Below are 15,733 nucleotides of genomic sequence, written 5' to 3'. Positions count from 1 at the left end.
CAGGTTCTCCCCATGTCTGTATGGATTTCCTCCAGGTGCTCCAGTTTCCTCTCTCAGTCCAACGACATATAGGATAGGTGAATTGGTGATATTAAATTGATCCTGGTGTGTGTGTTTGCCCTGTGATGAACTGGTGTCCTGTCCAGGGTCTCTTTCTGCCTTGCGCCCTGTGCTGGCTGGGATAGGCTCCACCAGACCCTTTGACCCTGTTCAGGACTAAGCAGGTTAGCAACTGCCTGACTGACTGACTATCATATACAGAAAGAGCTTTGGCATTCAGTGGCAATTAGTAAGCTCAAGTGTGCATACACGTTCTTCTTATAAGGAAGGCAAGTGACAAAGGAAATGAGAATGAGTGACAGAGCAAGCGCACATGAAGCTGAAAGGAAAAGACATTTACAGAATGTGGATCTGGACAGCCCTGCTGTTGCAGGAACCGAAGAGAGAACACTGCGTTGTGTGATCATTTAGTGTTCAAACAGGTCTGTAAAATGAAGTTGGATATGACAAAAAGATTGTTGCATATGGACATTACATAAAAGAAAATAATTGAAATTTGTATTCCATATTTGCCCATAAGTCGCTTTTCCTACCTGACAGAAGCTGCATCCTTCCGCAGCGTTTCCTTGTAATATTTTTGGTATGCGTGAGATTGTGATCAGCCAGCCACTGTTAATTATCTGTGCCATTTTCTTCTGCTAGGCCTGTGTCTGCAAAAATATTTATATATATATATATATATATATATGTAGTAGATGGGAAAAAAAAATAATGAAAGTGAGCTGAAGGAGAACATTGCACTTCATAGGCAGATGCATTCCACTGTTTGATTACTGATACGGCTATAAGGGCATGTCTTCTGGCTTTAAGAGCATTCCTGCTTCGATTAACACTGTTTACTGACAAAATATCAGCCTGCACTAAGATTTAAAGATAAGTAAAGGTACACCATTCCACAGTATATCTTTTCTGCTTCCACGAGATCTGAATTAATGATTTCTCATTATCCCGGCAAGCAAACAGTTTAATGAGAGCACTTTTGCATTTATCATTGATAGCTACACTACTGCAGTACGAAAATCTAGACAGGCACCCATCAGACATTATGTGTGCCAAACTGAGAAGCTGAGGTGACTGTAAAACCCATCTACTATATGGAGTGGTGTAAATTACAAATTTCACAATAGCATTTAAAACCTGACAGCTGTTCTTGTTGGAATTACAGCAGCGACATGGTAGGGTGCCAGTGGACTGACTGAGTGATGGCCTGTGAAAGGAGTTTTATTCAAATTTGCAAACGTCTTCTCTGGGTAATCGGTAATAAGCCTATTAAAGTGATGTTTTTCACAGTAGTGTAGGTAAAAAAAAAAAAAAAAAAGCATTGCCGTGATGGGAAGCTCCGCATTGATTTTTATCTCTGTTTACATCAGTCTGACATGTTATCATTAATCTTTACAACCATGCCACAGAACTAGATTTCATACTAGATTAAAGTGGGGAAGCCTGTCACTTTTGTGTAGGCGGCAGGATTGCAGATATTAATTTAATGTTCCAATCAATATTCAAAGCTGCAATTGCTGATGTTTTCAGAGAGGTATTGATGGAGGTGATTAAATCATACACAACCTTTTTTTCCACCTCCTTCTGTCTTCTTCTTGGTTCTAGGGAGAATAATTGATTTCTCGATAGAATTCTTCAAGGGAGATGATGGCAAAGCTGAAAAGGAAACAGATGTGACAACTGATAGCAGCAAAAGCCTGATAGAACAGTCTCAGCAAGGTATTGAAATTTCCTGGGGGCGGGTGGCACTTACATTTGCTGTTGTTGTTGTTTTTTTTTTTTAAACATGGCAGCCATTTGATCTTTTTATAGCTGGTTTAGGGTTAGATTGAGTAAAGCAAGAGAGAGAGAGTGGCATGGTGGCGTATTGCTACCTCACAACAAGGAAGCCAGGGCTCATGCCACATGTCTTCATGCATTTCCTCTTAAAGTCCAAAGCCATGCAAGTTAAGTGGATTGGTGATGTTAAATTAGACCTTGATAAATATATATATATTGTGGTCCCCGGCCGGGACGCCCAAGAGGACCGGAGGAGGGCTTGTGCCTCCTCCAGACCAAGAGGGGGCGTCCATCCTGGTTATGTTGGGGGTCCCTACAGGGCTGGCCCTCCAAGGACCATAACCAGGACGGATGCCCCCTCGCGGTCTGGAGGAGGCACAAGCCCTCCTCCGGCCAGGGACCACAATAGGGTTTGGGGCAGACGCCCATATACTTGAAGTATGGTTGCCAAAGATGAAGGTTTGGTTCACATTAAACTGGTCTTAACAGGTCTCAGTCCAAAAACGAGCAAACAGAGAGGCAAACATGGTGGTTTTAAAGTCAGGCAGAAGAACAGATATCCTCGGGGTCGAACCGGAAGTGACATCATCAAATCCAGGGAAAATGTCCTGCGGTCGGTCTGCTGATTAAAAAGAGAAAGGATCAGTGCACTCTACTATCCCCTGGTCTGGTGTATAATTATCTTCATTTGAGCCTTTAAGCTGCCTTCCATGTGCACGTGTGTGATTATATATGTATGTATATATATATATATATATATATATATGTATGTATATGCATTTATATGTGTATATAAATGTATATGTGTGTGTGTGTGTGTGTTTTCATCCTGCAATGGGCTGGCAGACTAGTTAGGGGTTGCTCCAGCCTTGTGCCCATTGCTTGCTGGGATAGGCTCCAGCTGCCCTGAGACCCTGCTCTGTATAAGTGGTTTTAGAAAACATAGATGCATGTTGACCTGTGCCAACAGTTTGGACATCTTTTAAGAACCACATTAAACTTGGGGCTTTTTTAACAAACAGTGTTAATTTTGTATGGCATATTTCTGTTTTAAACACCCACTTAAAGTACTTTATAAGTACAAAGCTTCAGATGTTTACAATGTATACCGTATACTTTTACAACCCAGCCACAGAGGATGCCCAAACCAGTGTGTTTCTTCATGCCCAAGGCCGGATAAATGGGGAGGGTTATGTCAGGAAGGGCATCCGGTGTAAAATTTTGCCAAATCCATATGCGGACAGATGATCCGCTGTGGCAACCCCTAACGGGAGCAGCCAAAAGAAGAAGAAGAAGACTGCATACTTTTACAATTGTAGCACGGACAGGGTAAGTGATTTACTCTTTTTTTGGGGACTGGGCTTGCTGCCTTGTGATTAACGTCCCATGCCTTAAGTAACTAAGTCACAGTAGCTGCCAGCATTTTGAATTTTGCACTTTGTCCTCCACTGGCCTTATAAAAAGTTCAGTAACCTTTGTCATGCTTGAGAGTGGGCTTTTAAGTGTCTGAAACAGTTGTAAATTACAAAGGAGTTAGGAGCTAAAACAGATGTAGAAAGACTGTGGCACTTCCACTGGTGGTTGAAAATAGTAAAAGAGCAATTGCAACTGTAGCTTGAATGAAACCACCCAGCACTACCCGGGGTGTCCAAACCGGACCTAAGATAGGGATGTCATCCTACTGTCAGGTAAATTAAAGAGGTACTGTATTTATATAAAATTGGTATCACAACTCATGCCAAATGAAATTTTGACCTTCGTTTACAATTTTGAACTACATCTCCCAGTTTATTAAAACATAGTAAGTGGTAGGTAAAGTTGAACATCATCACTTGTGCTATCCAGTGCACCATGTTTGATCTAGCATGGTCACTTACAAAAATTAGGAGATATCATACTTTAGTTTTTGTTATTTTGAACACCTAATTGTGTTGTGTATTTTTTATAGTTTTGTGAATGCAAAATAATATCAAACTTATCTCAAAGGATAAGATGAACGGTGTCACCTGAGCTGTAAAGAACCTAAGCTTCCCAAAATGAAAGTGGCCAGCTGGAGGTCATTTTCAGTGACTAAAGCCTACTCTTCTCCATTTTTTAAAGAATCTAATCAAACAGCAGAGTCAGCAGACCCAGATCCAGATAATGGTGAGAGCAGTGAACTTAGCTCACTTTCTCAGGACCCACCTATACCTCTCATCACTGAAGAGCAATATAAAGACTACAGCAACAATCTGCTTAAGGTGCTTCTAGGTCGACAACAGGTTCAGAAGTGGCTGGCAAAAGGTGAGCACTGCAAACTTCTTTTTCATATTAGCATACATGTACAAGCCAGAGTTTGGCATATGCATGGTAAATGGTTGCATAAAATGTTGTTTTTTATTATTTGTATTTAGACTAAGAGGGTGGGGTAAATTGAATGTCCTGAAAAGTAAAGGACTGTGGTGGGCTGGTGCCCTGCCCGGGATTTGTTTCTGCCTTGCGCCCTGTGTTGGCAGGCCCCGTGACCCTGTGTTAGGATATAGCAGGTTGGACAATGACTGACTGACTGAAATATAAAGGATTTTCAAAGATTTTTGGCAATAGATTTTCACTGTTAATACTATGCCATCTAGAACTCACTGCTTCTGCCTCACATCTCAAGAGGACCGGGTTCAATCCCTAGTCTGGTTACTGTCTGAGTGGGTTTCCTGGTCTCTTGTGTCTACATAGTTCTTCTCCAAGTACTTCCAGTGTTGGAGGTTCATGTCCTGCTTCCAGTGTTGCCAACTTGGAGTCCTCCCCTATCCTGTAATGGCATAAAAGAGTTTCTTAAAATGGATTAATGGATATATATTCTCCCTATCTGGGTATTGATTGCTCGGCTAAATAACTGCCTTCTCATCCTAAAACAAATATTTTTTAGGTGTCATGAAGTGATGGGTTTTATTACTTACAGCACACAGACATCTCTTTCTCTTAAAGTGGCCATAAACTAAACAATCATGTTAAAATGAATGCAAAATAATAAAATATATTTATAACATACTGTATAGTGAATGGTGGGAGAAAACAATTACATGAACTGAATATGGATGATTTGGGATGGGGGTTATTTAATACCATAAAGAGGTTTGTGCTCAGGGTGGCGGTATGTGAAATGAAGATAGACGGATTGCAGGGAGACACAAGGAGAAACGGAATCTGGAGACCAATGAAATAAGGAAGAAGAGGAGTTGGGCGATAAAAGAAGCCACCAAACATGCCATGTGCTGAAGATAATTACTAGAGGGCAATACTATTGTTTTTCCACACTCCCAGAGGTCAGTTTTCCAATGACAGGATTAATAAAGGCACAACATTTTCTTCTCTGCATTTTCAAAATTGCTTCTAGTTTCATGACACCGTGATGGCTGTTTACCAGTCCTGCAGCCTGCTCATATTAAATTTGAAGGAACACTGGCCGTTGATAATTAGATTTTGGGAGATGTGTGGGATTCATCCCACCTCTTCATCTGACAGTGTATTACTTTTAGTTAACCTGAACGCTATTTGGCAAGCGCACCTCTGGGGAGTCTGCTGAGATATACTACCATCATATGTAATTGGATTTCTTCCTTTTTTTCTCCCCCCTTAGATTGGACACTCCATCAGATGCAAAACGCTGCTATTCTTTTCTCATCCTGGCAGATGCCTCCGTTACTTATAGATCCTAGCGACGAAGCAGATAAATGGTTTATGGAGCTCAAGAGGACATTAAGAGATGCATCAGACATCAGCCTCAGGCTCAGTGGAGGGTGAGGGTATTCTTCAAGATGGGTTTGCATTTTATGTGTACTCTAGATCTTCACTGTCACGAGTCTCTCATTTGTAGTTATGGAGGCCAGCATGAGGCTATATGGTGATCATGACGAAAGTTTCATAATAAATTCTGGTTAAGATGATGAATGAATGGTAGATTTTTCCCAGTTTTGGGAAATAGTTCCCTGTTAAAGTGATCATAGATAGGTCCAGTGATAAGGAATGTGTCACTTTGAGGCTAACACCTTCTTGCAGTCAAATTTCATTTTGCAGCCATCTGGCGTCATGGAGTCATCCAGCTGTCACACAGAATAGATGCAGCAATTTCAGAGAGAGTTTTTGTCAAGTCAGCATATCATTAATTAAACAATACCTTAAATATAAGTAAATATAGATGGAGCTGGTCCACTCTGTTTTATTAATTTGGAATTTTCTTCTGATTAAAATTTACCATTATGCTCTCTTTTTACCTACCATTAGGCCAGATGCAGACACCATTCTCTCCATTGAGAAAGCAATGCAGTCAGGATGCTGCTTGTTCCTGAGTAGCTACACCAAGCCCTGGGAGGATGTCATTCAGCCGCTCATTGAACACTGCAATCAAGTCACCGAGGAGGAACGCCAGCAGGGTTAGTAGGAAAGCACTTTATGTCATAATAGGCATAAGGAATCTTTTCATATTAGCAGTAGGTAAAATACACCCACAGTTCCTGGCTTATAAGCTACTTGTTTTAATCAAAGGTTCAGATCAATTGGCCATCTTCATATTTGATTAGGACACTTTGCCCTTTTATGCAGCCGGATAGCTTTATTATTACTTTAAACTATAATATACTTTAATTAGTGGATGCAAGAGTCATGTTCCCTATTTAAGGAAGAGAAAGCGATCAACTTGAACATCAAGCTCAGAATATCAGGCATAATAGTGCAATGTGCTGAGCACAGTATGCAGTATACATAGCTATACTGCTGTCTTTCAGTAGTCATTGTACTTTGTACTTATATCAGTAACAGACAATCTGAGAATACTGCATTGATATCCCCCAGATACTGGAACCTATTTCATCCTGAAACAGCACTGACTCTCTGTGCAAACTGTAATGATCATTCTGTGGCACCATACATTTATGGTACATCATCCAAAACAGCAAAGCTGATCAATGTATAGTGTTTAACATCTGAAAGATATACAGGTGGGTGGAAATAATTTATGAGGAGCAGCATTACTTATAATCTTTCAGAGGAAAGCTTTGGAAAAATTTGTTCAGCTATCAATAACAATTACTGAATATAAAAAAGTGCATAAGCAGATTTTAAATGACGTATTCTGATCTTTTTTTTAATTCAAACTGTATTAGTGCAGGTAAAGATAACCTTGTGCAAGATTGTGCTGTACCGGGCAGTTGATGACTTTTATTCAGTTACATGAATACAAATGTTAGTTTGTGTAGCAAGAGGAGAAAATGTAGTGAGACTGAAATGGAGTGAGCGCACTGCAAAGAGAAGACACCATCTCATTCAGAAATCCGATTGGTCACTAGAGAAGGCGGACTTCTCCTTTAGCAGCACTCTACAGAGCTCTGCATTGGGCTTCCATCTCACCTGGGAGTGATTCCAAATCTGGCTAACAATCCACCTGGAGAACTCCCAGGAACTGTATGAAAACAGCCGGCTCACTTCTCTATGAGAGCCGGATTTGGGTGGAATGTGGACGAAGCATGCTGGGAGGAGCGGAGTAGGCAGTGACAAAAAGAGAGAAAGAAGAAAAATTGTGTGCTGCAGTGGCGTAGCTACCGTTTGTGCTACTCGGGGTGGGGTGGTGCTTCAATTTGCTGCCCTCCAACATATCTGAATATGTTAACCTATTTAAATTGAAAATTAAAGTGACGTATAGAGAAAAATGAAGATAAATTTTGCATAGATTTATTCATATATATAGAAACAGCAAGAATTATTCACATATAATTATTTATAAGCATCAACTAGACAAGAATATAATATAGATGCACTGATAAACCATGTTCTAATTATTAATTTAATATAATTCCGCTGCGAAAACCAGAACCAGTGTAATGTACAAGTGATAGGTGAGGATGTTTTCAGCGCAGAGCATGAATGCATTTGGATTGATATGAAACAAAATTATAAATTGTAAATTAGTTCTTTATCTTCCTAGAAATTATATTCGGTGTAAAGTTTATGTTTATTTTTGTTATTGCCTCATAAATTTCAACTGCTGTGTCTGATGCCGTCACAGGACAGTCTGAAAATTGTTTTTGAAACATTTGTGGATAAAAATCAGAGAATCTAATTTTGTACATTCTTGAGGGATATTTTTCTGAACCCTGCTGCTTAAACACATATTGTATTAAGCCTTTTGGCCAATAACGCCGCCCCCAAAAGTGTGCCACCTGGGGTGGACTGCCTCCTCTGCCCTCCCTTAGCTACGCCACTGGTGTGCTATTGTGCTTTTACACACTTGTAGCTGTGGTGGGAAACGCTTTGAGAAGAGTTTCCCATAAGAAAAATGTTGTGTTTTAAACTTGTGACCTGTGCCAGTCTGTGTTTGGGTTTGGGGAACTGAAGTGCCCTCTAGTGTCCACAGATTTTAGAGTGCTTGTTAAGAGTAAGTAGTTGAAGTCTGAACAGACAGCACAGAAATTTTTTATTTTTTTCTAGCGCCTATTGACAACATCTTTTTTGCATTCTGAGGAGGTAGCAGGGCTTCTGTTCATCTAGTGGTGGGGGAACAACTTGAGGCAGGAGTGTCAGTGAAAATGTACCCTATTACATATGCATAGTGTAGCACCTAATCAGAGACGCTAGTTTAATTGTTAGTATTAATTTAAATTAATGAAAAAGTTGGAGTCAAATTTGTCTACCACATTATCAAATTCCATCGGTCCTAGGTCAGGTACATAAGATTTTGTCAAACTGAATTAAGTTTAATTATTTTGACCCAACCAGTGTTCTGTTTCAAAGCTTTTCTAAAATGCAAAATATTTCAGTAAACTTAACATCAGTGCACATGAGCAGCCAATGGGCTTTCTCAGAATGGATGAATTTGTTACCATTTAATGTGATTGTGTTTGACCAAAACTGAACATGGTGTAAATCTTTCTGTTGTCTTTTCCTTATAGGCTCCTCATCTGTAGTAACTCTAGAAGGACGCGGAGTGATGTGTTCCAGTCATTTTAAACTCTACCTTAGTGTTGCCCAAACACAAGAACAAATCAGCCCTGACATAAGTTGCCAGACAATCCTCCTGAACTACACAGAAGTGGAAGAAACTCTAAAAGATGTGCTACTGCACAGGATATTTGCAGCTCTCCACCCCACTCAGTATAAAGAGTTTAAGGTAAAGTGGCTCCCGCTAAATCTTAGATATGTCCAGCTACACTGGTATGTGGCAGGCAGCCTGTCCTTGAGGCTAGAGTGGCGCACTGCAGAGAATAGCCATTTCTGGCCTAGGTAAAGCTCCAGCTCTCTGTGTTTAACTTGAATAAGTAAGGGTAAAGTTTTGTGCGTACACACCTTTTATACGTGAGACTCCTGGTCACTGCAGAGATTTGTGGAGTTGGAATCTTCAATATGTCATTTCTCTAGAAGAACACAAGATACATTTTTTTCTCTTTACCACTACTACAAAGTAACATATAAAAAATATAATTTTTTAGAGGGTTTATTCCTTTAAAGGACAAATAGTGTATTTTTAATAGCTCTTTGCTGGCTTGAGCTGTATGGCCTTGAAAAGTTGGTGAAAGTTCAAATCGAAATTGTGAACAGACAACAACAACAAAAAAAGTGGCCACTATTTTAAAGAGGAGAATGAAGCGTAAGTCCCAACGCTACTGATGCCAAACCAAGGAGCTTAAGTTGCACGTGTGCGCAAACACCCAGGAGTAAATCTAGAATATCACTGGAACACAGGCCTCAGGGGCTGGAACTGGCTTGCAGCACCATTACTTGATTTGTAAATTCACATACTAAAAAAGCAATATTTTTCTAGAAAGGAAATTACATGGAGCTAATGATGAAAAAGTGTAAAAAATCGAAAACAAAGATGCAATTTAGGTCTATTATAAACATTTAAATAAATTAAATTACTAAAGAAGGCTTACACCTTATTTTGCACAACAGCAACATCTGGTGAGCATCTGGTGGGACTGTGCCCCACTGAACCTTAATGTAGAAGCACTAATACTTTTTTTAGACAGGCTTTGGACTGTCCTTTGCATCATTGATTAGCTTAATTGGCAACTCTATTGTGGATGTGTGAGTCAATGTAAGTCAAGGCTGGCTGCTGCTACATGCTTGGACCCCTGAGACCCTGAAGTGGGTTTGGAATTGCTATGTTACTCCTGTCCCATGCTCACTATTTATGTACTATTTCTGTTCATTAAGCAGGAACAGAAGCGTTTGCTAGAATCTAACCCAGTCCCCTGTCACATCTCCCCTCCAAACTCTCTTACCAGGAAGTTAAAATGTAATCTTTATACGTAGACGTTTATTTCACAAATATGAACTGGACAAGAAAATACCTTTGTACCTGGTAGGTATAAATTAATGGATAGACCAGCAATAACTGGGAATTGGGAGCAGTTTTATCCCCCATATGACAGGTGGCAGTGGTCCTCACATGGCATCCCAGTTAGGATGCCCACAGGGGTGGTTGGGATATGAAGTCTGGAAGCCCAGCCAATGCCGATAGGGGGTGCTGTCGAGGAGGAGCTCCCTACTTTTCTAGTGGCTCAGAACTGTTTCCCGGTAGATATGATGTGGTACCAGAAACATTCCCGGGTCTGGCATTAAAGAGAGCCCGCTCCCCAATATGGGGGAGTCGGAGTCGAGAGGCAGTGGGCAACACTCAACAGTAGGTGGAAGAGGATGAAGAATTAATTAGTTTTGTTTTATTGTGGCTTCTTTTGGAGAGTTGGTTGTAAAGAAAGGGTTTTTGTTTTTCTTTATTTTATCATAAGAACATGCTGGAGATTACTGTGACTTGGGTTTGGGGAGTTGCAGTACCCCCATGAGGTTACTAAATATTTATACACTATACTATAACTATCTATATACATATACATATACTATACTGTACTATTACTATATACATTGTGGTAAGCAGCCCGGACACAGACAGACAGACACCATTGGTTTACACCCAAGCACATGTTTATTCATTTTTACTATTTACAGATGCCACGCACAACCCAGTGCTCCTGCACCAATCACCCTTAGTCCAGGCCTCTTTCCCCAATGCCTCTCCTTCTGATCACCTCCACTCCTCTCCTCCAGGCTTCGTCTTCTTCCACCCGACTTCAGCTCCTGAATGGAGGGAGGAGGCCCCTTTTATGTTCACCCAGATGTGCTCCAGGTGCCTCCCGATGAACTTTGTGTGGCGGAAATGCCAGCTGAGCATCCCAGAAGCACTCTGGGTGACCATGGTTTTCCTTCCCCCAGCACCTCCGGGTGTGGCGGAAGTGCTGATGTCCAGGGCTTCTAAGGCATCCGGGCGCTCCCTGGCGGTGACCACGGGCCCCAATAGGGTTGAGCTTCCATGCTCAATTTCTGTGGTCCCCATACCAACCAGGGTGGCTGCCCCCTCGTGGTCCAGAGGAGACATAATCCCTCTTCCGGTCCTTCTGGGCATCCCAACTGGGTACTGCCCCCAGCCACTCACCACAACATATGCTATGCTATACTGTACTATTACTATATTGTCACGCTTGGGTCACAGATTTGCAGAGAAACACAGGAGGTTGTAGAGACAATGCAAATAAACATGTCTCTTTTTCAAAAGTTTAAATGTGTTTCTTGACAAGATGGAGATGACAGTTCCGTCTCACAATTAAAAGAATGCAAACATATCCTCCTCTTCAAAGGAGTGTGCGTCAGGAGCAGGGAAGGTCAGAGAGAGGGAAAGGCAAACAATCAATCAAAAACTGAGAGGTGCCATTCAGACTTTTAAGTCTGCGAAGTATCGCGAAATAGATCAGTTGCAAGTAAGCCCAGCAAGCAAGGGAGTAATGTGAAGGTAGTCTTTGAGCATCTTTTTTAACCTGTAGGGGTGCGATCAGCCCCCAAGCTCACAATATATATATATATATGACTTTTTTGTCACACTTTAAATTGGGCTTATTTTAAAACCTACATATATGTGTTTGGTATTATTCTTTTCAGAATTTATCGAAACTTTAATGTGATGTTGTTAGATTTTCAGATTCTTATTCCGTTTTTAAATTATAAACTAAAAAATATCAAGAACTCACTCCCCGCGAGACAAGACTTAACCAAGAGTGCCAATAGATTTAACCACACCCAGGGCTGGAAGTAAAAGGCAAAGAGTAGGACAGCTGCTGTACAGGCTTTTAAATGTTCGAAGTGTCGTGTGAGATGCAGATCACGCGCAGCAGCAGCAGCAATCAAGAAGCTGATCGAGCAAAGAGGAGGTAAAAAAAAACTGTATTTGTTTCCCATTGTATCACCATTTAAAAGGGGGTTTTGGAGGAGCGACCATGACTCCTTGGGGTGCATTCAGCCCTCCTCTTCACAACGTGAGTGGCAGACTGGCTGCAACTGGGGGTTGGTCGCTGAAAGCACCAGGGGGACATGCCACCTAGTATATATATAAATATATTAATAAAATAGACAGAAAAAGTTTTATAGGATGACCTCCCTATATACTTGATAATATAAATTGTCATTTTCGTTCACAAAAATGTATTTTGTCACTTAAAATTGTGTAAAACATTTGCAGCATGTTTTTTGCTGAAAAAGTCAAGTAAGCCCTCTAAAACAGGACATATATTGGCTGACTTTTAATCTGCAATGTATTTGTTTGTGTAGTAATTATAACACAGTATATTTGAAACTTTATATGATGAACAAGCAATACTGATTCATTGCTAAGTTTTCTTTTCAGTTGCTTTTATCACTGACAATTAAATAAGTGTCAGGACTGTGTTAGCATAGTCTTTCTTCTGGTGTCCCCAAGACATCCCAGTCTTGTATCATATCTTTGCCTTTTGTTCTACAGAAAGTGTCCAAAACAATTCTTCGTGACCAGAATGCCCTGGAGGAGTTGGAGCACAAGTTCAGTGAGTGCTTTGAATCTTCACCTTTGAATACAGAAAAGCTGGCCAGCATCTATCGAAAACAGAGGCTGGTAAGTAGTGCAGCTCTATCAAATGAGAGTTTATTTTTATTCTTTTGAGCTCTCGCTAAGGGCTATTAATTAATACACATTTCTACATGTGGACCCTAATTACTTAATTAATCTCGTTACATATCTTTCTGTACCTTGGCATGTGATGTCACACAAGACAGGTGTGACTGTGTCCCTTGATACTACTGCTAATTAAAGTGGAAACCGAACAATTATATTTACCAGTGATCCTGAGTGCATGTCAATTAAAGCCTGAAAGTTCCTAACGAGCTAAATTAGTGTACCGAGGATAAGCCTGGATAAGACTAGTGCTGATTTACAAGGGTTTCTAAAGACAACAACAGAAGCAGCACTAGTATCTAGAGTATTGTATTGTATTCTGTTGTTGTATGTAGCAAGGGAAAGGTCTGTAATGATGTAATTTAATTGTTTTGCTTGCTGTTTTAATTAATTTTGACTTTAATACATTTGTCTGTTCCTGCAGCTTACGCTTTACTCAAAATAACATTAAGGCAAAATGGTCAAAACTGGTTATTGTATGCCTATACACATATGATCATGTATACATTTGGGAAAAATTTAATTCATAATAACAATGTACTAACAATGCAATGTGTACACCCCCCAAAATTTAGAAATCTGGGTTATTCGAAGAATGTTAAACATCTAGAATTAATAGTAATTAATTAATTGCATTTATATAGCACTTTTCTAACCCTATTCAAAGCACTTTCCATAGACAGTGGGGAGCCACTTCAGCTACCACCAATGTGTAGCATCTACCTGGAGACTTTGATGGCAGCCATTCTTGCCGCTTGCTCTGCACACTTTAGCTGTTTGGTGGAGAAGGGTGATAGAGATAGTAAGCCAGTTTGGGACAGGGAATGATTAGGAGGCCAGTATGATCAGGTTATGGTGGGCAGTTTAGCCAGGACACCAGAAAACAACCTATTCCTTGCTCAGGGATCCTTCATATCCACATCAAGAGTCAGGTCCTTGTTTATTTTGTCTCATCTGAAAGATGTCACCAATGTTTACAGCATAGTGTCCTTGTCACTTCACTGGGGCAATAGGATCCACACACAGACCAGAGGGTAAGTGCCCCCTGATTATCTTACCATCATCTCTTCCAGCAGAAACCTAAGGTTTTTCCTAGATGGTCTCCCATCCAAGTACTGGCCAGAACCAAATGTTCTTAGCTTCAGGTGGATTACCTCTTGTGCAGTGCAGGTGGTGTGCTTTGTATGCTTTGTACTCCTGCACAGTTACCCACAAAGAAGCAACTATTTGAGAAACATTAGTATCTGCTAATTGCACTCTATTGGGAAACACTTTGAATTTTGATTACATATGAATTTGTGAAATGATGTTTGTTAAAAAAAATGGATGCACACTTTTAGAGACACCCATTAAATACACAGCATTAAACTGAGCAGGAGGTACCAGCTAGGGAGCACATGGTGTAAGCTGACTGAATATCTAACTTGCACTTGTGCAGAACATAGCCAAAGTAAAATTTTAATATTAGTGTATATTAGTATTCTGTGCGTGATTGCATAGTGGTTCAATTATTAGCAATGCCGTCTAACAGATCCATTGTTATGCATTAAAATCCTATGCCTCTTTGTTGTCTGTTTGGAGTTTGCATGTTTCCCCTGTGTCTTTGTGAAGGATTCTCTGGGTATTCTGGTTGCCTCTCCGTAACCCAAGGGTGTACATGTTAGGTGAACTAACTGGCCCCAGGCTCGTTATGGTAGGCTGGCACTCCATCCTGCTTTGTGTTCATTACTGCTGGGTTGGGTTCCCTGAACATTGTTTGAGAATGTTATTTTATCTTTATATGTGTTAAGAGCCACTAGAATCAGTGACTCCACTGATCTGCTGCTTCCTTAGGGTAGGGTAACAAAGACAAGACATCTGTGAACAATACTGTGGTCCTGTACGCTCCTTTAATTTTAAAAATGTATGTCTTCTGATTGACTTTACTGCAAAAATTGAAATCTAAGCAAGTGAAAAGTTTTTATATCATGACATTAAATCTTGTTTCCCTTATTGTTAGAATTAATGACTTATCAAAAAAATTGTGTTCACAATTATTTAGCTGGCAGCACGGTGGCACAGTAGGTAGCGCTGCTGCCTCACAGTGAGGAGACCCAGGTTCGCTTCCCGGGTCCTCCCTGCGTGGAGTTTGCATGTTCTCCCCGTGTCTGCGTGGGTTTCCTCCCACAGTCCAAAGACATGCAGGCTGGGTGCATTGGCGATTCTAAATTGTGTATGTATGTGTGTGCGCATCCTGCCGTGGGCTGGCGTCCTGCCTGGGGTTTGTTTCCTGCCTTGAGCCCTGTGTTGGCTGGGTTTGGCTCCAGCAGACCCCGGTGATCCTGTAGTTAGGATATAGTGGGTTGGATAATGGATGGATGGATGGATTATTGAGCTCAATTCAAGAAATCTTGTCTTGTCTAAATAAAAGCAAAACAGCTCCCATTTAAAGTTTTCTTGCCTAGCTTTTGCACATGCATTTTTTGCAGTGTTGAAGTGGTGGGAATGGGGAGTGGTGATGGGGGGCTAATATTTCACATGTTTTATTGTGTGTAAATGTACTAAAGCTCCACATTTGTCCTTCTGAATGTTTTTGTGTTCATTCATCTTGCTCAAACCTTTGCTAGATGTCAGGATCAAGGACTCTGTAAGAGACGTCTTAGAATAGCATTGTCCTTACTGAATCAATTTTACAACATTGTTTTATTTGTGTTTTGTTCTGTTTGTTTGCTGCCAGTTGGGTACGGCCCAATGCGTCACTGACGTTGACACACGTTTATGTGCATCCGCACATTCCACAAGTGAAGTGGCTGACAAAAGCCATTTTGAAAACTGTGGCTATACCATTTAATTTTGGAATTGTAATTAAGAAGTGTTTCATCATAATCAAAAAAAAAACACTAAAAGCTTTAG

General features: G+C 40.6%; 1 protein-coding gene across 1 annotated transcript in view; it reads left to right on the top strand.

The window, feature by feature from the left end:
• LOC120531521 (dynein beta chain, ciliary-like) overlaps positions 1-15,733 on the top strand; it is a 285,809-nt gene that overhangs the window by 97,328 nt on the left and 172,748 nt on the right. Inside the window, exons 18-23 of the mRNA XM_039756997.1 lie at positions 1,666-1,779; positions 3,940-4,122; positions 5,453-5,612; positions 6,097-6,245; positions 8,757-8,974; positions 12,653-12,781. Coding sequence (XP_039612931.1) covers positions 1,666-1,779; positions 3,940-4,122; positions 5,453-5,612; positions 6,097-6,245; positions 8,757-8,974; positions 12,653-12,781 — 953 coding nt within the window. The remainder of the gene's footprint in view (positions 1-1,665; positions 1,780-3,939; positions 4,123-5,452; positions 5,613-6,096; positions 6,246-8,756; positions 8,975-12,652; positions 12,782-15,733) is intronic.

Source organism: Polypterus senegalus, chromosome 6 (genome assembly GCF_016835505.1).
Source record: "Polypterus senegalus isolate Bchr_013 chromosome 6, ASM1683550v1, whole genome shotgun sequence".
In the NCBI taxonomy this organism is placed as follows: Eukaryota; Metazoa; Chordata; class Cladistia; order Polypteriformes; family Polypteridae; genus Polypterus; species Polypterus senegalus.
Note: the sequence above shows the minus strand (reverse complement) of the source record. Positions and strands in the feature narration are given on the sequence as shown.